This window comes from Harpia harpyja, chromosome Z, assembly GCF_026419915.1.
Source record: "Harpia harpyja isolate bHarHar1 chromosome Z, bHarHar1 primary haplotype, whole genome shotgun sequence".
In the NCBI taxonomy this organism is placed as follows: domain Eukaryota; kingdom Metazoa; phylum Chordata; class Aves; order Accipitriformes; family Accipitridae; genus Harpia; species Harpia harpyja.
Window position 1 is genome coordinate 112,237,325 of NC_068969.1, and position 26,911 is coordinate 112,264,235.

The 26,911-nt window shown below is 42.4% G+C and overlaps 1 protein-coding gene across 3 annotated transcripts in view; it reads left to right on the top strand.

The window, feature by feature from the left end:
- Positions 1 to 5,957: 5,957 nt before the first annotated feature.
- ARK2N (arkadia (RNF111) N-terminal like PKA signaling regulator 2N) overlaps positions 5,958 to 26,911 on the top strand; it is a 43,967-nt gene continuing 23,013 nt past the window's right edge. For all 3 annotated transcript variants that reach the window (XM_052776203.1, XM_052776205.1, XM_052776204.1), the window contains exons 1-2: positions 5,958 to 6,049; positions 21,452 to 22,271. In XM_052776203.1, coding sequence (XP_052632163.1) covers positions 21,545 to 22,271 — 727 coding nt within the window. In that variant the 5' untranslated portion in view covers positions 5,958 to 6,049; positions 21,452 to 21,544. The remainder of the gene's footprint in view (positions 6,050 to 21,451; positions 22,272 to 26,911) is intronic.

Below are 26,911 nucleotides of genomic sequence, written 5' to 3' on the forward strand. Positions count from 1 at the left end.
TCATAATCTTGAAAGGCATCAGAAGATAGCTGGGTAGACATCAGAGAATGATTTAGCAAGAAAGCCATTGTAAGGCACTGGAGGTCATGGCCTGACAGTTAAGGAATCTTAATCTTAATCACTGGGGGCTTTTAAGAGCAGATCAGAAATGCTTTGCTTATGTGTTTATAACATGAGGGAGCATTGATCGTGCTTTGGGATAGAAAGATGGATTAGATGAGGGCTCGAGGATGCTACCAGCCCTGCTTTGCAATGAGAGCCTCAAGAGTTACTCAGCTAATATTGGATGAAGGCTTTTTATTGCACACGCGTAACCATGACTCAAGGCTTGGGAGGATTTCCCGGGACTGTGGCACTCCCTTAGCACCACTTCATCATGTAACACCGCACCAGTTGTGAAACCTGGGGAGTGTTCTCCCCCTGTGCCCGCAGGGCAGCTGCACCGCTCCCCGGCTGCTGCTGTTTCACAGCATGTGCTGTGTCCCATTCATTGGCAAAGAGCCTGAACAGAGACAGCGGCAGGGCCAGACTGACTCAAGAGCTGCCCAGAGATAGCCAAGTGTTGCTTCCTAGCATTGGAAACGCAAGGAGAAAAAAAAAATACCCAGCAGCTGCATTCGAGCTGTGTGCCACAGCTGTGCCATCTGCAGCACATGCAACATAAATCAGCAGCCGGTTGTCAGGTGCGACAGTTCAGCTTTTGATGGATATGGGGAAAGTCAAATAAACAAGCTTTATGCAGCCAGTGGACTGTCAGTAAGATTTCTCAGCTCTTCAGTTGTGCATTTGCAAGGGCAGAGCGCCTTGCAGGGCAAGCGGAGGTGTCCTTCCTCGCTGCTGGTGTTTTGGGGCGGTCCAGCTTTTCCAGCGCAGGGATGGGATGCCGGCGCAGGAATGCCTCACAGAGGTCCTGCCAAGACAGGAGCACGCCAGCCTGAGTGCTTGGCTGAGAAAATGTTAGATTTTGGGCTTTGCTCTCTACTCTGGCAGCTGTTGAGTGTTTCCACAGAGGTCACACTGGGTGGTGAGGAGCTGCGGCAGCCTGGAAGGAGACTGCCAGCTGGACCCCTCGGCTGTTGTATATTATGAAATAATTGCCCAACTGAGAATGACACGAATGCCTGGAGAGGCCTCTGCTGCTTCAGCCTCACTTCAGATTACATCAGCTGCTCTGCTCTGAACTCCCAGCCTGATTTTTGGAGACACCCGTCTACTAACACCTGCAAGCTGAGAGCAGTTGTGCTTGCTGGGAGCTTTGTGTGGAGATCCCGCAGCTCTGGGGCAGCTGCCCACGGTGTGTGACGCTGTGGGGCTGGAGCCAGAGCCAGGCTGAGCTGCAGTCCCCTCAGTTTTATGGATGAAGTGTGAAAGATGTGTGTGCTTTATCACCGTGTGCTCAATTCCTCTGCCTGGAAATTGTGATGATCCAAATTCCACCTGAAAAAAAAAAAAATTAAAATTATGCACTAGATATGAAAACCCGTGGTCAACCTCAAGTGTAAACTTGTATATGTTTTACCACAAAGTGACATACTGTTCTTATCAGGCCAATAGGCAAAATAATAATGGCTTTAGGAAAAAAACTAGAATTCATCCCCAACTTGGCTAGGGGATAGAGATTTATTTAAAACAAAGCATTTGGGTACTAAAACCAGAATAATAAAAATAAAATGCTGGAGAAATGCAAAATACATTAAGCAAATTTAAGACTACTGAGCTGAAATATGTATCTATCTACTCAAAATGCATTGAATCAAAAGAAGCGGATGCAATCTCTTTTGGCTATATATTTTGGCTAGTACTATAGAAATACTCTATTTGTTGCAAACATTTCATTGTGGTTGCTTTTCAAGTTTCCTTTGACCAAAAGTATTCAAAATTTTTTTTCATATCAATCCTTTAGTAGATAGAGAATATTAACATGGGACTTTGTAATTAAATACGATTTTAAAAATATTAAAGTAGTTTCAGTGTTTATTTTAAAAGTAAGTTGGTTGCATTTTACACCGTCTCCAGTAAAAAACGCCAAATACTCTTCCAATACAGGATTCTGTTTTGGGAACTTACAAGCAAAAAATGTCTGTAAACATACTTAAGATTTTTTTTTTCATTGCATCTAGTACTAAATAGTTCTGACAGGTGTAGGAGAGATTTTGTATTTCTGAGCTATTCTTTGAATTTTTAAATTACAGGGTCAGCAGTGAAACAATAGTAATCCTGGTCTGTGCTGCCTTGCATGCTGCAGGAAATCCTTCAGTTTGTCTCTGAGTACACAGTTGCTGTTAGTAACTTCAAGTGGCTTTAGAAATATTTTTGTTTTCTTATACGCTCGCTTCATTAAAAAATTCAGTACTGGGCTGAAGATTTCTGCTTCTCCAATTCAGGAATATTTCTTCTGCAAAAAAACCCCACAAGCGAGTAAGCAGAGGCTTTACCAGTAAGCGTGTGTTTAAAGTAAAACTTGCAGTTCCTTCTCTCTTCGCTGGGTACTACCTACGTGGGAGGATAGAGCACTACCTCCATCTGCCTTGGAGTCATTCAGCATTACACCGTCCTTCCTGAACCGTGTAATCTCCGGTAAAAAAAACCCAAGCAACAACTCCAAAACTATGACCTAATCTAATAAACGCTTCCTCTAGCCCCTTGCTAAATATGCCTTTAATGCTAATTAAGCAGCATAGCACAGCTGCTTAATTAGCCAATATTGGCTGGTAAAACCCAGCAGCAAGGAAAGGTTTTCTCTCTCTTCCTTCCCCAGGAGACGCGGGCTGTAGCTCGGGGGTGGGTGAACCCCGCAGTGTCCCGGGCACCTTTCCTGTGGTCCCCGTTCGGCCGCCACCGGTGGCTGTGGAGGACTCTGGGTGACTTTGCGAAGGAGCGGGCGCTCAGCGAGGGGATGGCTTGGCTGGGTTTCAGCGGCGCATTTGTGATTTCAGATGCTTGGCAGCCTGCAGCCCAGCTTGGAAAACGGGCGTTGTTTAAATGTTACTTGGAAGGTGAAGTTTCTATATATTCCTTTCTGCAGAGGATGCTTAGCGATGTGCCCACGGATGCCGCCGTCAGATGCATGGCGATGGGCTCTTGAAAAGTCATTCTCCCAGTCTGGAGCTGCAGGGAAACTTTTGGCCCGGGGCTGGGGAAGAGATGGGAGCGGGGACGGAGGAGCTCCGCTCTCCCTGCCAAGAGCCGGGTGAGGGAAGCCAGCCTGGAAGCCCTTAGGACCCAAAGTGCTCTCACAACCAGCTTTTACTTTGACACGGGAGCGTGGCTCGGGGTCGCTCCTGCCGTCTGCTCCAGCGCTGAGCTAATTTCCTCCCATTGTCTTTGGGGAAGCGCAAGTGCCGCAGAGGGGAGGTGGTGGTGGCGGTGACGGTCCCCTGCAAGCCGGGGCGCGGGGCTGCACCGCTGGGCCCCTCCGCAGCTGAAGGAGCTTCTGCCGCTCTGTTCCCCGGTGATCCTGTCTAGAGATGTCCCACTGAGACTCGCGTTTCTCAACCGCATTTCTTCGTGGTGGAGGAGTTCTTGCTGCTTCCCCGTGGAGGTAACTAATGCTGAAATCATTTCACTCTTGGCAGCGGTGGTCAAAGAATGATAAAACGAAGCCAAAGGAGCCTAGAAGAGGCGCTGGGCTTACTCCCTAAATTCCTGGAGCCAGTACCACCTCTTACCTTTCCTTCTCCCTTCCTAATCTTACAGCCATCTCCCTGAATATTCAGAATGAGTCCCCTGGTATATCTCCTAATCTGGCATTTAAAATCTCAGGCAATAAAGCTTTCACCACTTCACTTAGGGAGACAATTTTCCAGCCTACAGTTCTCCATTCAAAAGCTTTCCACCCTGATCCTCAGCTTAAACATGCCCTTCCCTAATTTCACCCCATTAAAATCATTAACGTATCACCAGTCTTCTCCCTTCATGCCACTTACTTCATTCAAATATTTACAGATCACTAATGTCTCCCTGCTTAGTTTACTAATTCCATTGTACCTATGATAGTCAGAATTTCTTTTTTTCTTTCGTAATGCCTCCAGCCTGCAGATTCCTTCAGTCGTGGCTCTTTCAGCTCCTTTCCATTTATCACTCTTCTTGCAAATGCGAGGCAGATGCTCACCGCCCTCGCCTGTGTCGTTATGCTTTTCTGTATGCTGTCCAAAACTGCAATGCCTGTTCCTTGCCGCCGTGTCCTAACGCCTGTGCAACAGCATGCCGTCCTCCGGGTGTCTTTCAGGAGTCATGCCTCCAAAGCACATCCTCCCCTGTAAATACAGGTTCTGGATTATTTTCCCAGAAGTAGCCGGCCAGATTGTGGAGGCTGATTTTAGTTGGCGACAGGGCACGGCTTGAGCCACATAGGAAATCAGAGCAGACTCTGGATTCGAGCCCCCAGCAGCCCCACGCAGGGCAGGTTTTATCTTTTCTTAAGTGCAGATTTCATTAGCGCCCTGCTTGTTCCCTCTTCTGCTGACACCGCCAATATTGGATGTACCAACAAGGCTGGTGCTTTTGCAAAGGAAGTTTCTTACATGTGTGGTGAGAAATACCTTGCAACGTACTGTTTTAAAAGAGAACCGTGAATTCCCGAATATGTAGCTCTACTCCTACCTGAATCTCACTCTTATTTCTCCTCAGTGTGATAAATTCTTCTGAGGTCGTATGAGATGTCTGTCTTTGTTTCGCACATCCATGTACGTGATTTGGGGGAGGAGGTAGATGCCTACATGTGTTTCTATACTATCAACCCTATAACGATTCTGTGCCATGACCAGTGGCTGTGGAGGAGCGGGATCCTCCAAGGGTACAGCATCTGCTGTACGATGCACGTTCAACACTTGAATTTCCCAGGCGCTTGTAGGCCCCGATCAGGATTTAGGGACTATACTGAAATGATTGCTGCCACGTTTTCAAATTGCCGAGCACTACCTACAATGTATTGTGCAGTTCTGCAGCATATATACCCCGGGGCTGCAAAGCTAAATACTCTGATTAAGAAACGTCAGAACGAGGTTTATTGCGTGCATTATAATGTCGCCCTAATTGCACGCCATGCTTCCCCCACCCAGTCCCCGGGTCTCTGATCTCACGGACTGCAGAAGCAGGATCACCAGGATCAGCGTCGGAGGGAGAACGAGCGTCGGCCGAGGGACCGGTGAGAGACGTTTGCCGGGCTCCTGCCGCCTTCGCCCGCGTCTCTCCCGAGCTCGGCCCTCCTCGTCAGCCGGCCCCTGTGCCGGGGCAAGACGTTTCTTTCTTCTCGTTTCCTTCTGCTTCCTCCACTGCTCTTTTCCTCCGGTGAGCGCGGCCCCAACCGCCGCGCTCGGTTTGCCCGCTTCTGCTTCGCCGCTGGGAAACCAAACCAAGCGGCGTGCCGTTAGCCCGCAGCCAGCTCTCCCTCCCGCCAGATTTACCTCAGCAATCCTCTACGGCGGGCGACTCCACGGCGCGAACAGCCCCGGCGACGGCTGCCAGCCGCCGTTCCCCTCACGCCCTCTCAGCCTCACCACCACATGCCTCTCTCCGGCCGAAGCCGGGCGCGTCCCCTCAGGCGATGCCCCGCGGGGACCCCCACAGGACCTGTGGGGCGGGGAGGGCTGTGTGAGTGTCACGGGTGGGAGAGTGTGAGGGCTGTCAGGGTGTGTGTGAGGAGGGCGGTGGGTGACAGCCCGCCCGCCCGCCTCAGGTCGCCGCGGGAGGGGGCAGAGGAGTGAGAGAGAGGGAGGGGGCGGAGCCTGACGGCCCCGGCGCCGCTCTTGGCCGCGGGGTGGCGCTGTTGCCGGGCGGCGGCCGCTCTTGCGCGGCGCTCGGCTGCTCCGGCGGCGGCGGCGGCAGCGGAGGGAGGGAGGAAGTGACGCCGCGCAGCGGAGCCCCGCGGCCTCCGGTGACATTCTCTCTGGCGTCGGGGGCGCGGGGGGGGGGGGGGGGGGGGCGGGCGGCGGCGGAGGCGGCAAGAACAACAACAACAACAAGGCTGAGACCCGGCTCCTCCTCGGCCGCCCATGTCCCAGCTGCTGCCCCCCGCGGGGGAGGCCAGGAGGGGCCCTGAGTCGTTGAGGTGAGTGGGGCCGGCGCGGTCGGGGTTCGCCCGTTTGCGCTTCTCCGGCGTGGGGCCGGGTCGGGCCGCCTCGCCTCAGCGGCGGTGGCGCCGGAACCGTGGCCGTGGGGGGGGGGGGGGGTGTAGCGGCCTCGTCGTCCGCCTTGTGTAGCGGCCTCGTCGTCCGCCTTGTGTAGCGGCTTCTTCCCCTCAGGGCCCGGCGGGAGCGGCCCCGGGGCGGCTCGGAGGGGCCTGGTCCCAGCGGAGCCGGGTATCCTCCGCGGCGGGAGAGGGGTTTCAGGACAAACGTGGGGGCCCCTTGGGTGGCTTTTAGGTGTGACCGCCTCGGTGAGGGGTGACCTCCATCAGGGCCCGGCACGGTGCCTGGGAGGCAGGAGTCCAGCCTAGCCGCCGCTTTTTTTTTTTTTTTTTTTTTTTTTTTTTTTTTTTGTCCTAATCTTACCCGGAGTCATCGGATGAAAGCCTCGCCACAGCTCCTGGAAGCAACTTCTGGCCACTTTGTGTTTCCCAGGACTTCTGTAACGCGTCGTGGGATGGCGTTAGCTATTGGGGGGGAAAGGGCTTTGAAAAACAAGGCGTGTAATCGCTCTAGTTTTACGCTTCTCTAGGTTGTTTTTCTTTTTTTTTTTTTGCTGCTTTGTTTACCTTGGATGATGTGGGGGTATATATTTTATGTGGAAAAAAAGTTCAAGTTGTTCGTTGCTTATCTAGCCTGAGTTCCCCTTGAGCTCCTAACATCTAATGGGTTGCAGATGTGGCTTTCGGCGACACAGCCATCCGAGGAGAATATAAAATTTAACTGTGCTACTTGTTCTCTTTAAAAAGGAAAAAGGCAGTCTGAGCAAACTTGTAATATTTTAACTATTTCCCCAGTTCCAGTATTGTAACTTCCCTTGCATTGAGGTTATTGGACAACTACTTAAAAGGCCAGTCTCTGAAAGACTTGGGGTTTGGTTTGGTTTTTTTTTTTGTTTACATTGTGTAGCTGGTAGGGAGAGCTTCCCCCTTTGTTAAGTAGCATCTAATTGTATTTATGTCTTAGTTTGTTAAAAGTGGAACAAGGCTACTTGTATTAAAGTTTGTAGGTACCTTTGTGAAACCGTAACTGCAGTAACTTGGTTAAACAAGGTCTTGGTTGTAACTAGTTACACACTGTAAACCAGCACAAAGTACCCAACAGCATTTCAAAGGCTGAAGAAACCTGTGTGTAGAGGTGCTGTGGCATAAGTCAATCCTGTTTGGTATTGGTTTGGGTTTTTTTCCACTGGCAAGTAATTCTAGCTTTTAAAAATGAATGAGTAGTAAATCTTTGAACCCTTGAGCATCTCTTTAAAAACGTAAAATTTCTCTGAATTCCCCTCACCCACCCACCCCCAAGATTCTGTTTGCTTTTAAGTCTTCTCTGGTACTTGTCAAGCACAGGACCGAAAAAGTTTCACTTATAGGCAAGTGCTAGCCTATTTCCAGTTTTCAAGCTAAAATTTTAAGTACAAACAGTAATAGCTCTCCCCTTAGAACCGCAAAGAAAGGTTAAATTTAAAATGTTTCTCTTAAAGCATCTTACGTTGCTTAAGTCTATTAAAAAACTTAATGTTTGACCTTGAGGTGGAAACTGGGTATGGTGCTTTTTTGAGGTCTTCATCCTGTGGTTCTCCTGCCCTAGTTAACACCTGTAATTGCCGTTTCTGTGATACAAGAGCTGAAAGTCAGGCAGTCACAACAGTGCAGCTTCCCCTGTTGCCCTGGAGGAGGGAAACATTGCCTTTGCAGAGCGAATATGTTGGTAACGAGCTCTAAGGAGTACAGTAAGTTGTTTGTCATGTGTTTGCTAAAACCCCAACATCCCCCCCCTTATACGTGTATGATTCAAAAGCAGTGAGATGAATGAAGTGCAGAGAACTCAGCTATCCAACAGCAATCACTTTTAAGCATCGTTTTCTGAGTATTTCTCACATCTAGTCTTCTAGAGCAGTCTGGTGCTGGCAAGAGAAGCTCCAAAGGGGAGGGTTATGCGGCTACGAAAAGCTAGTAAAATACTGCTTTCTGTGGTTCTGGTATACCAGTAACACTGGTGTTTTGTCTAGGGGATTAGGAGGAGGGACAGTGGGGGTGATGGAAGGTAGTACGTGAGTTTGGGCAGCTGGTATTTATGCTCAAGTACGAGGATAACAGTTCTGACTCATTTTTAAACACTTGAATTTTTAATTATAATGTGTCGACTATTTCTGTTTGCTCTTCAGCCTAATTGCTAGTTGGCATCATGAAGAGGTGCAATGAGAAATTCCTGAGAAATCAGGAAGAGGAAAGGACTGTGGTCTTCTTACACAGTCAAGCGTTATGATGTGTATTGCAGTACAGCCTGGCCATCTATGCTTGTGCTCGATAAGTGCACGAAGGCTGCCTGCTTGGTAGAAATTAAAGCACACAAACAAGTTGGGAAATGAGTGGATACTTTAAACTGGGTACTGTGGAGGGAGGGGAAAGGGGAAGGAACCTGAAGCCAACCGCAAGGCAGTTGAGAATGGTCGATATGGAGTGGTCACAACACACACAAACCAAGGACTGCTCTAACTGATAAAAGAGAGGTAGGAAGGGTGTTTGTGTATGTTTGACAAATGGGCAGATCACGCTGGCAGCTGACAGTGTGGAGGAGGTGAGGATTAATGAGGTAAGATAAGATTGGATGAACAAAGAGTAAATATAGAGAATCATGAGGGGCTTTGAACACTAAGCATTAGCGAGATAAGTTGGTGTAACTTGATCAGAGCAACAAGAAAGAATTGCCTTGGTTGTCCTGACCTCCCATCTCCTTGCAGTCTGTTTACCTTTAAAATGTAGGCTACTTTGCCTTGCCTTGATTTTGTTCACTTTCTTCGCTATCTCTTGTATATTATCACGTCAACTCCCTGCTCCACCAAGGATGTATGCCCATCTATGACCCACCTGTGTATCAACATCTCACTTAAACATCTGCTAATGAGATGGGAGTCTCTACGTACCACGCTGTGAAAGCGGCCGCAGACGGAGCATTCGCAACTGTCTGGTTACCCTCTGACCGAAATGTCACCACTAGATATGTTAAAGCTTTGGAAACTTTTAAAATGAGTAAATAGTTTCAAGCAACCTCTATTTAGTTTTCTATAATGTTTCAAAGTTAGTGTGTTGATGGTACTTTTTGACAGAATTGGGTCTATGGTCAATCTCAGCTTCTGTGTTTTTATCTGCAGTTGACTAAATGACTTAGAAAACTGTAAACATTGACAGAAACTGAGCAGCAGATTTAATAACACATTTACTAGATCAGAGTGAAAGATTTAAATACCATAGTTACAAGCGTATAACTCGCACGTCAGAACAAGCACTCTGGAAAAGAAGTACTAAGACTTGAAAATCTTCGCTGGCTTGAATGTTATCGGTAGCAATGGGGAACCAGAAATGAAGCAGCAGTGGGAGAGGGGGACAGGCGTAGTGCTGGGAAAGAGCTCTGGGATAAAGTTATGTGGTACGGTGCGTGTCACTGCGCAGTTGCAGCTCCGAGAGAACCCGAGGCTTACGTGGCAAGGAAACCACTTTTGTCTTGGTTTTCCAGTACGTGAGTCGAAGTTCAGCAGAGGACCGACACTTGTGCCTTTAACTTTAGCACTGTAACTCAGGAGCAGCTGAACTGTTACAACAGCAGAATCTGTGGCAGCAAATACTATTGCAGGGAACTTAGTATGATTTTCGTGGTGATTTGTGTTGTCTTTCTGTCGCATCTTTGTTCCAGGTTTTTAATGCATAATACAGTTCCAAGTCTGCGACTTGAGGTATAGAGTGCAACGTCTACAAATGTGCAATTCTGAGCAAAAAGAAAACTGGATGAAAGAGACTGTAAATGAAAATGTGCATATAGTGTAAATACTAGCCTCTGCAGTTGCTTTCTCATAACAGAGTACATCTCTGAGCTAGACTGGAGTGACTGATACCTTGTCACTTGCTCAGTGTTACTGCTAAGGGTTAGAATTTAAATTTGTGGTTGCCCATTCCCACTTGTTAGTATTCCCTCTTCTCATGTCTGAACAGCATGAATAGAGGCTGTACAGTTTCTCCACGGATATGACTGACTTTCTGCAGTTTGGGCACACATCGATTACTCATTCAGGACTGAAAATGAGATGCGGCTCAGTTGCTGAGGTGTTGCTGTTACACTGCTGCAGATGCATTACTGAATGCACGGGGGGGTCAAGTAACATGCCCGTGGTCGTCTGGTGAGTCAGCTTTAGATTCTGAATGATCCAACCTAACATCCCTTTTTATTTAAGAAGGTATTTAGGGTTTTATATCAATTTGACCACATATTCTGTCTCTTGGATGCTCAGAAATTAAGTAGCAGAATAGTGTACATGCTTCAGTCGCATCATGCCTTGTGATATTTGGTCTCCAAGAGGACAGCTTAAAAGCTGTTAGGACTCAATCTGACAGCTTGTTAATCATAAGCAGAACAGGTGGTCACTTTCTAATTAAATGCAAGTATTCAAGACTCTTTCAAGCTAGCATTTTTGTTTCAATATACATGGATCATGGATTTTACTTCATAGTGCGACTTCTGCAGTGCCCTGCACAATGCGCTTCTGCTTTGATGCTTCAGAATTTCCTGGAAATGAGCAGGAAGAGCCAGACCATGATTGGATAAGTGTTCTTGCTATGTTTCTGCTGTAATGTCTTGTTTCATGGTGCTTGGTCATTAGCTTTTCAAGACTTATTTTAGAGAAGGCAGATTTCACTTCCATTCATCCAATGTGGGTAGAGACCAAGTGACTCACAGGAGCAGAGCTGGGAATAACTAAGAGCCAGACTTTATAATACGAGTTGTCTGTGTGATGATGCAGTTATTACCGTTTCAGAAATTTGTTTTTCATTGGGAGTATTGCATTTCCATGGTACCAGTTTGGGATTGGCGCTGCGTGCTCCAATAGTATTGTCAAACTTTGTGAAGTAAAAAGCAGCAGCTTAACATGATAGCCAGGTAAGGTTAAGACAGTATTGTTCTCTTGTACTGTGGATTTCTCATCAGCTGGTAATCTCCTGACTCCTCAGCTCACTCTCCCAGTTCTTGCTCTCAGGGAGTGCCAGCTCTTACTGGAGAGACAGTTCTAAGTAATCTGGCAAAAGAAAAATTTTAGGGAAGAAGGATTGGTAAAGAGTAGGTCAGGAAGCTGTCTACTAATTCCATATGCTTGTGGTTGGAAATACAATGTAAGATAAGGGGGGTTTAGAGGCTGTCTCCTAGTGAAGTAAGTTGGATGAAATGCTGGTAGCCTGAGGATTCATTGTGTTTAGTAAGATGTCTTTTGGAAATGAAGCTGTCATTGTGGGTAGCAGTGCCCGTGAGCTGAATGACTGATAAATACAATTTGAGTTGTCAATAGCTATGGTTCCTCCAGAGCTGGTAATACTTTTGATCAGCACTATGCAGAATCTGTGAGGAGTTATAAAAAAGCCCATTTCTTTGAGTATTGTTTTAAAAAAGCCTTTAAGGTGAAGTTTTATTTTCCATGGTTCCAGTTACTGATATTAATAAGTCATCATAAAGGCAATTCACAAGCTTTGGGTCCGCTCACTGTAATAAAGAAAATCCAGAAATTGGTGAATACCATAAAACTAAGCTAGGGAAGTTTAGTGACTATCTTGCCAGAGTCAGCTAATTATTGAGGGCTTATGAAGTTATAGACATTGCCTCAATTTAAAGTTGGTTTGATAACAGACACTTGATTTCCCTTTTCTGTTTTACAAGATCAAAATGGTTTTCTTACTTTTTAACACCTGTAGTGGATTTCACTGTTTGTCTGTGTGGAACTCATCAAGGTACAGCAATAATAAGATTCTGTGTTGAATGAACAGAATGGGGTTGAATTAATACTCGCGACTTGATGCACTTTTTTCCTTCTATTCTTTTGCTGGGGAAGTTGTATTGTTTGTCTCCTGTTGCTAACCATTAGTTTTATTCTTATGAAAGCTCTGCCAGCTGAGCCTCTTTTTCCTAAATCAAGAACAATAATGTAACAAATCATTTGGGGGTAAATTATGCTTTTATTTAAGGGTCGGTAAGTTTGGGGGTTTGGGGGGGGGGTGTTGTTGTGTTGTGTGTCGTCCCCTGTCCCCCCCCTCCCCCCACAGCACTTGTATGGTACTGATGAAAACTACCTTTTAATTTTCTTTTGTTCTTTTTATAGCTGGTAACTTGGTATCCTTTTACATGCTGTTATTTAATTTCTGTAGTCAAATATATGCAAAGTCTTCCGTATGTTGTGGGAAAGAAATGTCTGTTTCCTGGTCTGTCTGTTATCCTCTCAAAGTAGAGGTCAGATTTCTTCATCTTTGCCAATTGGGAGTAAACACTGTAGGAAGAAGTATCTGATAGTAAAACCAGTGTTAAAGGCATTATTCACAATGCACATGTAACTGGCTTTCGACCTAATCAGTTCTGGTTTTTGAAATACCCAAGGTGGCTTTTGTTCTTTTTTAGAACCAACCTGTGTTTACTTCATACTGGATTTTTCATCTGTTGTCAAAAGCTTATTCTAAATTATCCCTCTCCTGCACTGTCCTTTTTCTTTACCACGCTTCGTTCTCCTTCCATAACAGACCGTGCCACAGTCCTTTTAATTCTGCCAGTGCCCGCAGACGTTTGTCTGTGGCTGTGGCATCCTACAAGAATTTAACTTTTTTGTTGCTTTAGTTTCTTAGGAAAGCTCAAGTGAGAGTGTTAGGTTTTGTAAAGATACAGACTCAAAGGTTAGCTAACTTGAGTTAGCTGTGCTCTTGAGTATGGTTCAGTGGCATGAGCGAGCTTTCTTGGTGAGAAGGTAGCGGGTTGTTTCCAGTGAAGCTACCTATACCTGTTGCTTATTGAGTCCTAATTAGGTCATCATAGACCAGTGTCATGAGTGCTTTCTTCTTCAGGAGCACTTTGGACATGTAAAGACTATGGTATCGATCGTTAGCAATCTTGTGGGTGTTGAAATCAATTGGGACCTCTTATTACTGGTCAAAAAATGATCAAGGGTTTGGTGTCAAGAACAGCCCAACAACAGTTGGTATCTCACTGTTACTAAAATTTTCATAATTGGAATGCAATGTGACTTTGCCTTTAGTGTATTGATAGCATTTATTTTTTCAGTAATATACCTACTGCAAATTCATGTTGCAGTATTTAGATTTTATATTACTAGCTTAATAATTAAAGAAACAAATGAATAATATTAGTGGCTTGTGGGTGAGAAAATGACTTCAGATCAGGGTTTGGTTGGCTTACAGCTCCTTTCCAGCCTTTCTGTAGAATTTGGGCATGTCACCTGATCTCTCTTCTTCAGTTGGCCAGACCATAAAATGGGTATGTTACTGCCCTATGCCAGGAAGATACTGGCTTAAAGCAAAGACACAGTACTGGTGTTGAATTAAAGTATTTGAAGCTTTGAAATACCTGAGGGTCGGTTTTGTTTATTTTCTGTGGCAAAGATGTGTAAAAAGGTCCGATCATAAAATACTTACAAACTGTAGAGTCACTTAATATCTCTTAACTCATCTTTGTTAAATGGCTGTCATAAATCCATACCGCTTCTAGTTCGGTGACTTGAGCTCTTAGATAGCTGTAAAAGATGGGGAGATGCTGGCGAGTCGCTGCGTGAGCTGTGGAAGTGCCCGCAAGACAGCCCGGGCGGTTGTAGCGTTGGTGCGGTAGGCAGCACTGTTACTGAAAGGAACGTTATGCAGAACTTGACAAAACAGCTCTCTTATCTGCTGAGACTATCTTTCCTCCTGATGTCAAGGGTTATGCAATTTTGGAGTGGTGTTTTGCAAGATCAGGTGAACGGTCCAATGCTCTCCCTTGCTCCAGGCCTGTCGCTGCTGTCTGTTGTGTAAGATGCTCTCCTTGCTGTCCTTCTGGACCCTGACTCCGATCTCATCCAGCCAACTAGCCCCGTGTTAAGGTGCACAGCTTTCCTCTGGGAAGTTGAATTACAAAAGAACTTGATGGGTGCTAACTGGCCCAGCAGGTAGGCAGTTCTTCCTCTTAACAGTGCCAGTGGACTACGAGAAGTGGACTTGAGGGCTCCTGGAACTGCAGCCTGTGTCCCATGGCACTCATCGCTGCTTCAAGATTCCCAAATAATAGCAATTAACATTTGTGCCTGTCTGTGCTGGACCGGCTTTGATTTTTGCAGGCGACTGCAGCACAAGCCCTTCTCGAATGAATACTGCAGTACTAAGAAGACTTTACTACTTCAAAGTTACATTGCAGTTGTCCTCATCTGCCAGTTGGAGCTATTGGTGAATAACACAATGTTTGATTAGTTTCAGGATATTTCAGATAACTGTTCTTAATAGAAAGAAAATATATGCTCTGAAAATCAAGATTAATTTGTTACTGTTATGCTCAAGCAATTTAAAATGTGGCTTTTCTGTGAGCATTACTTTATTGACCATTGTAGAACAATAGACCAACATTTCTTGAGGAGAAGAGGTCTGTTTATATAGAATGGCATGAACCAGCGGAGGAAGCACAGAATACATTTCCTTTGAGTAACAGAAATGAATAGGTAATGTGGGAAAATTTGTTAAACTCAAAATCTTAGAAAAAGATGGTACATCTGTATGACTATCTTCAGTAGGGTGATCTTCTGCAAGCTAATATATGGCAGAGAGAAAAAGAAATGAAGCATGGCTATCCTAGCATTGATTTCTGCCAATAGTTTTGTTGAAAATAATGAAAAAGTACAAGAGCGAGTTGCTTAAATTTTGTGGAACAGATAGCAATAAAAATATGCACCCTCTAATTTTTAGAGTAGAGAGCATTGTGGACTTTAAATCGCTGCACACTTGAGAAAAATGGTTTCACTATGAGGAAGAAATGAGGCTTTTAGAAGGCTAAGTGCAGCCAACCCTGTGTGCCTTTATCTGTATGCTAATGAATTTGTTTTTATGAGGACTGTGATTTTTTTTTTTTTTTTGTGTGTGTGTGGGATTCCAGTGCAGCTGGTGAATGTTTCTGGAAGCCTGTGTGCAGGCTTGTGAACTAACCCATAGCTGGTAGTTACCTGTCATTTGAAAGAGGCAGAATATGTGCATGAAGCATTACAATGCAAAAACCTGTATTTAAATGTAAAGTCTTGCTTCTTATTTACGATGAAAAATGTTGCTTTTCAAGGTTGCAAAGGATGCTCAGCAAACCTTTGTTTTAACACGTATACCTGTAATTTTTATTCAGTCTTGGATAATTTGTGTATGCAGCCTGTTGAGCACTCAGTAGGAGCAACTTATTTTTAACCTTCATTTGTTTATGCAAAACCAGTTGAAACACAGCATTAGTTTAATCCTTTCTTCTTTTGTTTCGCACAGCAATTCTCTTACCATGTTGGTTGTGAAGGGTCCTATTCTTTAGGATTGCTACCAGGCCTGATTTATGAATCATCTGATAAAGAGCCAGCTCCACTCCCAGAAATGTGCCTTAGGTAGAATTGTATGCCAGTGAGTCAGCTTTAGGGCAGCATTTTCAAAGGAACACTATATAAATTACACAGTATCCATGTGGGGGTGGCTTAGTGTTGTGAAAAATCTGCTCTAGAGCATCGTGCACACACATCCACACAGAGCTGAGTCAACTGTCTTGGGTTAAATTGGGTGCTGGTCACACTTCTGTTGTTTTAAGTGCATGGGTATGTGTGACACTTATAAGAAAATAAAAAAGAATGTATGGTATCTTGGGGAGGAGATGAACAAGTCCAAAAGACAGCAGTTGGGAAGTCCAGAAAGCGTTGGTACATCTACATTTGTCTGGATGCAGATTAGTCTTGTTTGGTAGAAGTCTAATGGTTTGGCTTGATTATTTTTTAGTTACTTAGACATTTTGTTGTTGGGCATACCTGTATGTGTTATTTGTACTAGAATGTTACTGGTGAGTTTGCTGAATTAGGTGTGTTGGCTTTTAATGGAAAGCAAGGCGATTCAAGTAAAAAAAAAAAACAAACCAAAAAAAACCCCCAACAACACCACGCAGGTACAACTCCAAAGGTTTTTGGCGAAGCTTCAGAAGTGGCCAGAGTCACATCTTCAGAGTTACGTGGCTCTGTCAGAAGGGGACGTAGCTTTGGTCTTTGCCAAAAGTTTCTCCTGTATTACAAAGTGGACTTGTGCGTCACGGTCAACTCTTCAGTACCCAGGGCATGTGCTGCTTTGGTCCTTTCCCAACCCACCATCCTTAGACACATAGTCTATCAAGTGTTTGATTTGGAGTTCTTGATAAGCTTGCCTGAGTGTATACGTTTTTTTAAGAAGTCAGCTGTTTTAAATAATTTTATTAGCCTCAGTTGTATAATTTGTCATTACCTCTCTTACACCTCTGATTTATTCCATCTATGCTTAGATATGTTTGGTAAATGTGAGATAATGTAATCCACTGGTGATGGAAATAACCATTTATGTAAGTATGAGCCACTATAGCCTTTAGTTCTGTATAAATATGAAAACAAATTCAGATTTAGATGAAAATAGTGACTTCTGTGACGCTGGGGCTAGAAGGTAGTAGATGCTCTGGAAGGATCTCTGTAGTTAGCTGTGTATTCTGAACAGGTAACTCCTATGCAGCAGTGCAGTTTAACTTTTCATTTACATAGTCACAAAAGCTTAAAGAACGTACTTGATGTTATTTTCTGCAAAAATGTAGGTACAGTTTCTCATTTTAAAATTACAGCTTGCAAATGAATGGCTAGTGGTGCAAGGAGCTAGGTTGTTCAAACTGTTTTCTTTCAGTGCTAGCTAAAATGGCATTAAAAGACAGTGTTCTGCTAGATAATTTTTTTCATTTAAACAATTGCTAGAGCTGGCATACAAAGGTGATATGGTCATAAGCAGGGAAAAGAAGTGGTTTGTTGGACCCTGCGTAAGAGGAAATGGGTCGGTAATAAACAAAAGTGACTTTTAACAGCAAGCAGCTATGAAAAACTTAGTACTTCCGAAGTAAGAATCTCATATCCACAGCTGCTGAGAAAAAGAGCTGGTTTGCTTCATTCATTCATTCATGCTAGGCATTCTTTATCGTTAATCAGTTCAATAACACCTAAAATGACAATGTACAATTAAGGTTAGGGTGCCGTGGTGTTTATTAAGTGTTTCAGGCCTTATCATTTGTTTGGGTGAAACTCATTTCCTTCTGACATTGCAGGATATGCAATTATAAAGAACAACATTTACTGAGAGCAAACCAAACAAAAATATTGTGACGGATGTATGGGTGGCCAGTTACTGATTGATAAAGGGCATGCATGCCATCTTTGATATAACTCTTTATGCAGTAGTATGTATTACTTAATAGCATACATCCTATGGTAGTTCTTTAGAAAGCTACTAACACCTCTGTTTGAATTCAATTTCTCATTTTTTAATCATTTTTTATCTTCAAAAATCTCAGAGCAAACAGTGCTGTGAAAGAAACATTCAGTGCCCTCTCCTGTGTCTAGCCGGAACCTGTGGGTTCAAGGTATGATGAGACTGAACAGCAGGTAGTTTTTAATCAGATTTGGTTTTTTCTAAAGGGATGGTTTGTGCTTGCCCTCCCTTCCCTCCTTCCTGCCAGCTCTGGTGGAAAATTTCACTTATTTTCTAGTTTTGTTTTCTGCTGGCTTAGTGAAGTGGATCTACCCAAGAAAGGATGAGCCAGTTCTGGTGCAAAGGAGGGAACATGACTGCGCAGTCATGGTTAGGTAGGGGGTAAAACCCATCCCTGTTAGTGGCAGCGAACTGTGAGATTGGCTGGGCTGTCTCTGCTAATCTGACCTTCAAAATCCTTCTGGATTTCTTTGCTAAAGTGCAGGTTTCATAGTGTACAAATTCTGTGCCTTTACAAATGAGTGCACAATTTGAAAACATTTCCCAGGTAAAGGTACAGTTAGATATTTAAGGGCTTCTGCATACTGGTGGTGTTCTCCATGTGGCTGGAAAATAAAATAATTTCTGTTGGAAAAATCTAGCACAGAAGTTTTTACAGAATTGCCTTTTAGAATTGTCAGTGCAGTATCTGTGCATCAGAAAAAGGAGAATGACATTTCTAAGCAATGTCTAATGAAGTATCCATCTGTGTGTATAAGCATCACAACTTATTTTTCAGTGCGACGTTCTCATTTAAGTAAAAAACTGCTCTTTCTCTAGCATAACCTTGAGATTACCTTTTCTAGTACTGTTACTAGAAAAGTGAGTGGCAAGAAAGGAACGGGAGTTTTTCAATATAGTCTCTCTGATCTATACATTTCTTGAGTAGAACTAAATCAGTGCGTTTTTTTCTTTCTTTGAGACAAAGCTTTCCTTGGCATAGATATTTTCCCCTGAACTGTCTGTATTCTTCCTTGCAGCCAAGTCTGTTTGAGTCACGATAGACTTTTTTTTCCACTGAGATAAATATGAAGTTCTTTTTAATATATATACTAATACTCAAATTGTTGACGTTTAAATAGCCAGTTCAAGGGACCTGGAGAGTACAAACCTCGTTAGAGCAAGTATTTTTTTCCATGCACACAGAAACACATGTCAATGTTGACAGATAGACTTTTGTGCAGTTACTAGTCCCTGTGCTGCCTTCTCACTGAAAATATAATTCACTGATTACTGTATGAGGGATCAAACCAGCGTGGTTTGAGTAGTTGAAGTAAGATCGTACTTAATAATAAAAAAATCTTCTTAAGTCATTGTAATTAGACTGTTAGCAAGGTGTCAACATGTAGATGAAACGTAATTTTTTCTGATAGGCCAGAGAGATGGAAAGGCAAGTGCAGGTGTTCTTATAGTCCCTTTGGGAGCTGTGAGGTAGATGATGTTCCCAAGTAGGACATTGGTGAAAAAAGAGTCTCTAGTTCACTTCGGCTGCCCTTTAGCTTTGTGTCGAGCTCTGTTCTTTATGCTCCCCAGGCTAAAACGATGAATAGTGCAGAAGCTGTTCTGCAGTTATTAGTATGAATATTTAAATACATTTCGTTTGGCCGGGCTAATATTCTTCTGGTATGTGTTTGAGCAGCCAAATTTTTCCTTACACATACATTTCAAAACTCTTAGAAAAGATATTTTTCTTTTCAAAGTGCATGATCAGAGCAAAGCTGGGAGTTGCACTAGCACGTACAATACGTACCCCACTGTGTATAACTCTTGGCCAGTCATTCAGTCATCAAATCTGTGTTTTACTTACCTGTATAATAGGAGAATTATTTAATAATGTAGATTTGCAGATGAAGTATATAGAAATACTGATTTTATTACAGTATTGGGATACGTTTATGTCTTGGAACGTGTATTCATCATTTGGGTTTGTTGATGCTGTGCTGTGGCCTTGGAAATAAATTGGTTCTTCCACGATATTTATTGCCTACATTAAATTACCATCTCCAGAAATTCTTCTTTTAAGTTGCTTTCAAGGGAGTTTTACTCACTGCAAGCATTGGCAAACATTTTTCTTTATATATATATATGTTCCTGTATTTTACAGTGTGTATTTTATTCTTTTTTGGGAAGTAAAATGCTGGGTTTACTGTTTGTTTGGGGTTTGGGGTTTTTTGGGACGGGGTTTTTTTTTTTTTCATATTTAGCAGACCTAGAGTTGTCATCTCCATCTTTCTTGTGTTGTCTGATACTAACTAAGCTTTCCTTCCTTAACTGGTGTTTCTCTTCCATAAATATTTTCATAATTCCCTTGCACCATTTCATTCATTAGCCTGAAGGAAGCATGAATTTTAGTATTCTTTAAAAATGAAGTTTCAAAGTGGGTTAGGGCAGCCAGGACAACACTGAGCTTTTCACAGCACCTTTTAGAAGCAGGGAAGTAGCTTTACTCTCTGCTGCGGATGGAGGGGGGGGAAGCAGCGTGCAATGACATACGTACAATTACAGGCAGCTCGGGATGGATCAGGAAACTGAAGAAGGATTGTCAGGGTACAGAAAAATCTCTCTGAACCATCCATGTTTTCTCAGGCTGCTCAAGTAATAATTGCCCTTGTCTGCAGGAATGCATTTTTTAAAAACAGTAGATTAAATCTTGCTATTGCTTTTTCTTATCTATGCTTTTTTTGAAGTGGCATGAATTTATCATTTACTATACTTGTAAACCCATAAACGATTTGTTCCATACCATTCGTCTGTAAGTGGAATGTGGTAGTTGGAAGACCTTTCTGTTGAATTCCAAGTGAAAATTTAGGTGGAAGGCAATGTGTGAATAATGAATATAAAATTATAAATATTGATCTCTAAAACAAAATTTCCCTGAAGGTGCTTCAGGTACTTTTGGGTTGATAATGTGCAAGTTGTCAATCAGATAAATAGCTTGGGTTTTTTGTATTTGCACTGAAGCAATGCAATTTATTAAATTATAATTCGAAGTAACATGTAGGATACTGGTGTGGGTGGATACTGTTTCTTGCTTGCAGCCCATACTATTTGATGCTGTTTTCCTGGCTGATTTGAGAGAAACTAGGTCAGCCTGTAGGTTCTCATGCAAGCAGGACTTGTATGGGAGACACTCAAGGAGCGCTTGAATGGTGTATTAGATACTCCTAAAAAGTCTTTACGTGACTCACTAGCGTGGTAGTTCTGTGCTGAGAACAAATCTGTGTTACACATAGCTAATGTTTCTAAAGACCTTGCCGGTAGATGTCGTAAACCCAGTGTCCTTGACAATTTAGTATCGCTTTATGGTGTTTCTTGTAAATACAGCTTGGTTATGTGAGATCTGCTGGCAGAGCAATTCCACTGGAGAAGGAAGGTGTTTGTAGTTTTGCTCTGTAATGTTCAGCAGCTGCTCGGTTTGTGCTCAAAGTGACTGGATTTCTTCAATGTCATGTTGGTACTGTAAGTTTGTGAATTACCAGAAAAACATAGTAGTTTTATAAGGTTGAGGTCCTGTTCAACTGAAAGTAGATTTCTCATAGATATGGAATCTGAACTATATTCTGGTCTGTCCAGGTAGATGACTACCAAGTCTGGGAATTTTCAGGCTGGCATTGTTCGTAAGGGCTAATATTCTCCATTAAAATATGTTTAAAGGTCTAGGTAAAGAAGTTTAGCGCATGTTGCTTATAATATATTGATTTAACTTTAGAGTAAAAGGTTAGAAATATTTTTATTATTTTCTGATCTGTTTTGATTATTGTAGTGAGGTGAACCACGTTTAATGTGATTCTAGTGCTGTCTTTCATGGGTGTGTAAAAGGAAGAATAGTTTGCTGTAACAAGATGAGTTCACTAGGAAAAACTAAATGAAGAAACCCAATACGATACCGAACCACACTGTCTGTAATTGAAAGCAATGAGTGGTTTAGGTAATATTGTGAAGAACAGAACTAAGTGAGTTATTTGGGTAAATTATTCTTACTGTTCTGTTCTCATGCAGGCTTCTGTGTTGCTGAAGTCCCTATCTAGTTCACCCAGTCTTCCAGACCGCGTGCTCCATGCTTTGAGACCAGGAGGACCTTGGTGTTCTGAAATGAAGATGGAGGCAGTGGGAAAAGCAGAAGAACTTGTTGATTCAGAAGTTCCACCAAAGACTTCTGAAAAGCAAGAGACTGCTCCTGATGAAGACGGACCTATAGAACTCGAGACACAAACTCAGAAAGACAACGTGCCCACTGCAGCAGACTCTGCGGTGCTCTCTTCAATGCCTTGCTTACTGATGGAACTGAGGCGAGACTCCTCAGAGTCTCAGCTAGCATCTACAGAGAGCGATAAGCCAACGGGTGGTCGAGTTTACGAGAGTGACTCTTCTAATCATTGCATGCTTTCCCCTTCTTCCAGTGGGCATCTGGCTGACTCAGATACATTGTCTTCCACAGAAGAGAATGAGCCCTGTCAAGCTGAAGCTGCTGTAGAGGGAGACCCTTCTGCGGTGTCTGGGGCTGCAGTTGGGAGGAAATCCAGGCGATCCAGGTCTGAAAGTGAAACTTCAACAATGGCTGCCAAGAAAAACCGACAGTCTAGTGATAAGCAGAATGGTCGAGTTACCAAGGTAAAAGGTCATCGAAGCCAAAAGCACAAAGAAAGAATCCGGCTCTTAAGACAGAAACGGGAGGCAGCTGCTCGCAAGAAGTACAACCTGCTGCAGGACAGCAGTACCAGTGATAGTGACCTGACGTGTGACTCGAGCACGAGTTCATCAGATGATGATGATGAAGAGGTTTCAGGGAGCAGCAAGACAATCACTGCAGAGATACCAGGTAGAGGATGTTTTTTAAACTGAACTGTAACGCATCTGACATCGTTTCTCAGCTGTCATGCTAAATTAGATGAGTGACACTTGAGAAAAACCAGGAGAACTGCAGCTCTGTGTAAATTTGAAGACTGCAGTATGTTAACAAGACATGGGCAAATTTTAAAATCTGTTCTGAGGTTTCAGTGCACTTTTGCACACCAACAAGGCATAGAAATGGTAAATTGGAGGAAGGACTATCTTTGAATTCTGGAATTTTCAGATCTTTTCCTTTGTAAGCCTATATGAACTCCTATCAGTGCTGTCAAATCCCATTAGATGGTGATAATCTAATAAATACATTCTTAAGATAAGTGGCCAGCTTTGCTTTAATATATTAAGACCACAGCCCAGCAGCTGTGTTAGAAATAACATGGCATACCTTGTGCCCATGTTACAGTAAGGCGCTGTTCATTATTGCACTTACACTGCGCTTTCAGCTCTACGTTTCAGTGCATGACAAACCTACTTAGCCTTATTGTAAATTCTTGCAGATCACAGCTGGTCACCTATTTTAGGACGTAAATATGAATTTCTTTATGTAGGTGCCCAAGCTATATCCACGCCTAAATTTTCAACATTTTAGACAAAGCTGTTACCATTTTCCTATGTCATAAGGATCTCTAATTTCTATACATTTAATTTGCTGACACATCCGTGTTAAGATTGGAGGCAGCAAATTATAGGGGCCTTCTTATGATTTTATTAGCAAAAGAAACAGGAATTCTTCAAGTTTTTTTTGTCTGCTGAGTCTTTGTTATTTTATTAGCCCAAGTGCCGTGGACAGGATTTTGTGTGAATTATCCTTGCAGCATATTATACCATAGAACCATCATCATATGGCAATCTTCATATGGCAATCAAAAATAAAATCACATAAAAATAAACTTTTTGGCTTGCCAATTTTTACTGGGTTACATGCCTTTTTGCCTCTTGTGCTAGAATTTGGTTGTTTTTTTTTTTTTTGGAGATAAATATCAGCTTACATAGGGCAAGAACATTTAAAGGAAAACTGCAGTAATTAGTCTTAAGTTGCTGAACTAATGTTTGCTAGATGAATTATTTAAAATATTTGCAGAAGATTTTACAAATAACTGTTTTAACTGACTTGATTATGGTGAATGATTCTGTCACCATGAGAACTGGCATTTTTCCCACATACTGCTAGGAAGCAGGTTGCACAAAGGAAGTTAATGTTTATTATTAGAAACTCTGGGAAAGGCAAAGTCCTCCTATAATTATTGTGTAGTAAGCTTTTAATAGAGATCTAAAATTATTTTTACCAATTTAGTCGTTAGTCAGACTTCTAGCTTTCATAGTTTTGTGCCTTTTTATTTACTATATTTACACTTTGCTGGGCAATTAAAGCGTGATTTAAAGCCTGTCAAAGAAGACTTATTTCACTGAGTTTTGGGACAGGTTCCTCCCCACTCCCCCAAAAAACCCAAAACACACACAATAAATCCCCCAGGTTATATTCTTTTTTTAAAGTCATAAAAGTACCTTGTGACCCAGAAAGGCACCACATGGTATTTTCAGATCTGCTTAGATTTCTGACTTCCATTGCAGAGACCTGAAACCATTCTAGGGTACTTTTTCTAGGCTCTTCTGTGTTTGAGCTCTCGGTCTTAACCATGAGATGCTTGCAGCGAAAAGGTCCCATTGCGGTGTACGAAAGAACTTGATTATTTAGTGATGATTACACCAAGGCCCAATTTTACCTGCGATGCAAGATGTGGGAGTGCAACAACAGTCCTGAGGAACAATGACATTTATTCTTATTTCATAGCACGTATCATCCGCTTGATACTAAATTACATTTAAGACATTAAAACTTTTGAGCTGTCCTTTTGGAATTAGGTGCAATGAGTACCTGCCACACTGCAGTTTTCCTTTAAATAGAAACAACTTTGGTTTGTGGGGAAACAGTCTCCAAGTACAAGAGAAAAATATTCTCCATAGAGATAAGGACAAGGTTGGCCAAAAAGGCATCCTGTGCTGCTTGTGGGTTAATGACATGTTGTGGTCTTAACAGATGCAGTGGAGCTGTGAGTCTGAGTAGGACTCCCAGCTCTCTGTCGCAGTGGTAGGTTCACATGCCATCTGCGATCCCTCTTCTTGGAACTGGCAAAGTGCTTAAATTATTTTTTTGACTAGAAAGCCATTTTAGTGCACTTAGCATTACACTGTGAGTATCCTCAAAATTTAGGGAATGAACATATAGTTAGAAAATAATACAGGGTATCAAAATGCATTACTGGAAATTCAGGCCATGAGTGTCCTCTGCACACAGTCAGAAGCTAAGAGGTTTAACTTGATACTTGAGTGTCAAGAAACTACAATACACCTGTCAGAAGGACATAAGCATGAAAAAACTTTTGCCTTTACTTTTGAAAAAAGTCTGTACACATTGATGCAGAAGAGTTTTTTACAGGTAGCCTGTGTTCCCCTTAGTCTGTATTTGGACACTTCAGCTGTAGTGTTGGTTACTGTCTCAACATAGCTTATTATTGGGACTGATTTTCAAACATCTGTTGTCTGAAAAATAGCTTTGCCAACAGAGATTGTCTAAAATTTTTAGTGACAGTTAGTGTGGCCTTCATGTGTGAAGGTTATGTATACTCTGGCTCTTAACCTTCTATCAACACACGTAGTGTTACAGAAGACAGTTTTGCTTGTGCGTGGTCTGAAAATTGACGTGCCGCATTTGAGAATATAGTAGTCTTTCATGTTGTGTAACTGAACCTCTTCCATTTTAATAATGCAGTTATTTTTTTCAAACCATCCACATCACTGGCTCTGAAATATGTTTGGCTAAATGAGTAAGGTAAAGAAAATGTTCAGTGAAATACATAATAATGCCATGAAGTTGTGAACTGAACAGTTGTGCAATATAGAGTCAGTTCTCTCTGCTGAACTCTAATGTGGATTAAGATACTGGCAGGCTTGTTTTTCTTGAGAAAGATTGAAGAGCAAAGAGTTGAGATCGTGCTGGTGCTACTTCAATACAAATATTGTGAGCTCAGTAGGAGCTAAGCACAATATATGTTACGTTGTCCTGAATGCATTATGTGGTGTTAATTTACACCTGAAAATACAGGTTCAGTCTAAACTTCATGGGTGCTACTGAGAATCTTTTCAGTGACCTGAGCAGTCATAATCTTGAGCTCTTTGATTCAGGGAACACCATGATTTTTTAATTACTGCAGATGAGGAGCAATTTCTTATCTTTTAATGATTGAGCCTCTCTGTTGGCATTTAGGATTTTACCATTCTTAAACAAACACCAGATCGCATTCATAGCAGAAGAGGATGATCTTTGAGTCCTGAAATAGGTTCTGCTAGACCTGCTACTGTTGAAAGTTTTTCCTTTAAACAATTTCAAATTTGACCATGCAAATTAACTGTGAATGAAACTGGCACGAGAGCAAGTCTGGGAATCAATATTTATTTCTGTGTAAACACTTTCTTTGGAAGAAGGAAGGGGTTTTTAAAAATTCAAATATATAAAAATATTGGTATTTTACCACCATTGTGCTTTCTACAGCTCAGAAAAATCTGAATTGAAATAGGGGTGACTTATGTTTTAGGCTTTCAAAAAATCTGTTAAAAAGTTTGAATACGCAGAAATGCAAAGAGAGGGGCACAGTGTGTGTGAGGGACTCTCAGCGAGGTTACTTCCTCCGAAGAATTGTGCATAGACCTTGAATGAAGCATCTTGCAAGGGATGAATTTGGTTAAAGTAACTCAGAATGACAATTATCTAAGAACGGGGTGGGGGGAAATCTGTTAAGAGTGATTTGCAGTAAGATACTAATTTGAAAATGTCAGCATAATGACACGGAGGAATCCACCATTGCTAATTAGAATGAAGATGCATCATACCTTCTTAAATTGTTGTGTTGTCAGACTTCCTAAATTAAATTACTTTGGATTTGGTTATTATTTACATAGTACTTAATAGATCCCATAAAGAGACAGCATTGGGGCATTTCTTAGGTGCTCTTTTGCAGGAGGTATTGTCTTGAAAATAAGATACATCTTGGATTCTGACCCCTTTGTGATTGCAAATTTTTTCGCCTTTTAACTTGGCGTAACTTCCCAAACTATAGACCTGTAAGTTTACAGGTAGCAAAGGGACCAAATAGATAAATGCTAGCATTTTTAATATAATAAAAATGCATTTTTAGGCTTGATTTCCTTTTTAACCCTGAAGACCACCAGTAAAGAAAAGATTGAATAAGACTTGTTATAAGAACTGCAAGGGAAGCATTTGAAACATTGATTTGCTGCTAATGTAAGTTGTAGATATACTGTGAATGATCCCTTTTAAAAATAGTATTGCAGGGTAAAATATATTTCAATACATAGTCTCTTCAGTTTACAAAACAATTTTGTCAACTTTGACCATGCTAGTTCATTCTTAATCTTAGAAGCCTAGCTAGTCTCACATACCACCATCTATAGTTTTTATTTCAATTGCAATTAAAACTTACTTAACATTACTTAAAGGTGTCTGATCGTAAGCCTGTGGAAATCAGAAAGACCGCCATTTAGTGACTTGATCTTAGGATAAGATCCCTGACTAAAGATGAATAAACAGAATCA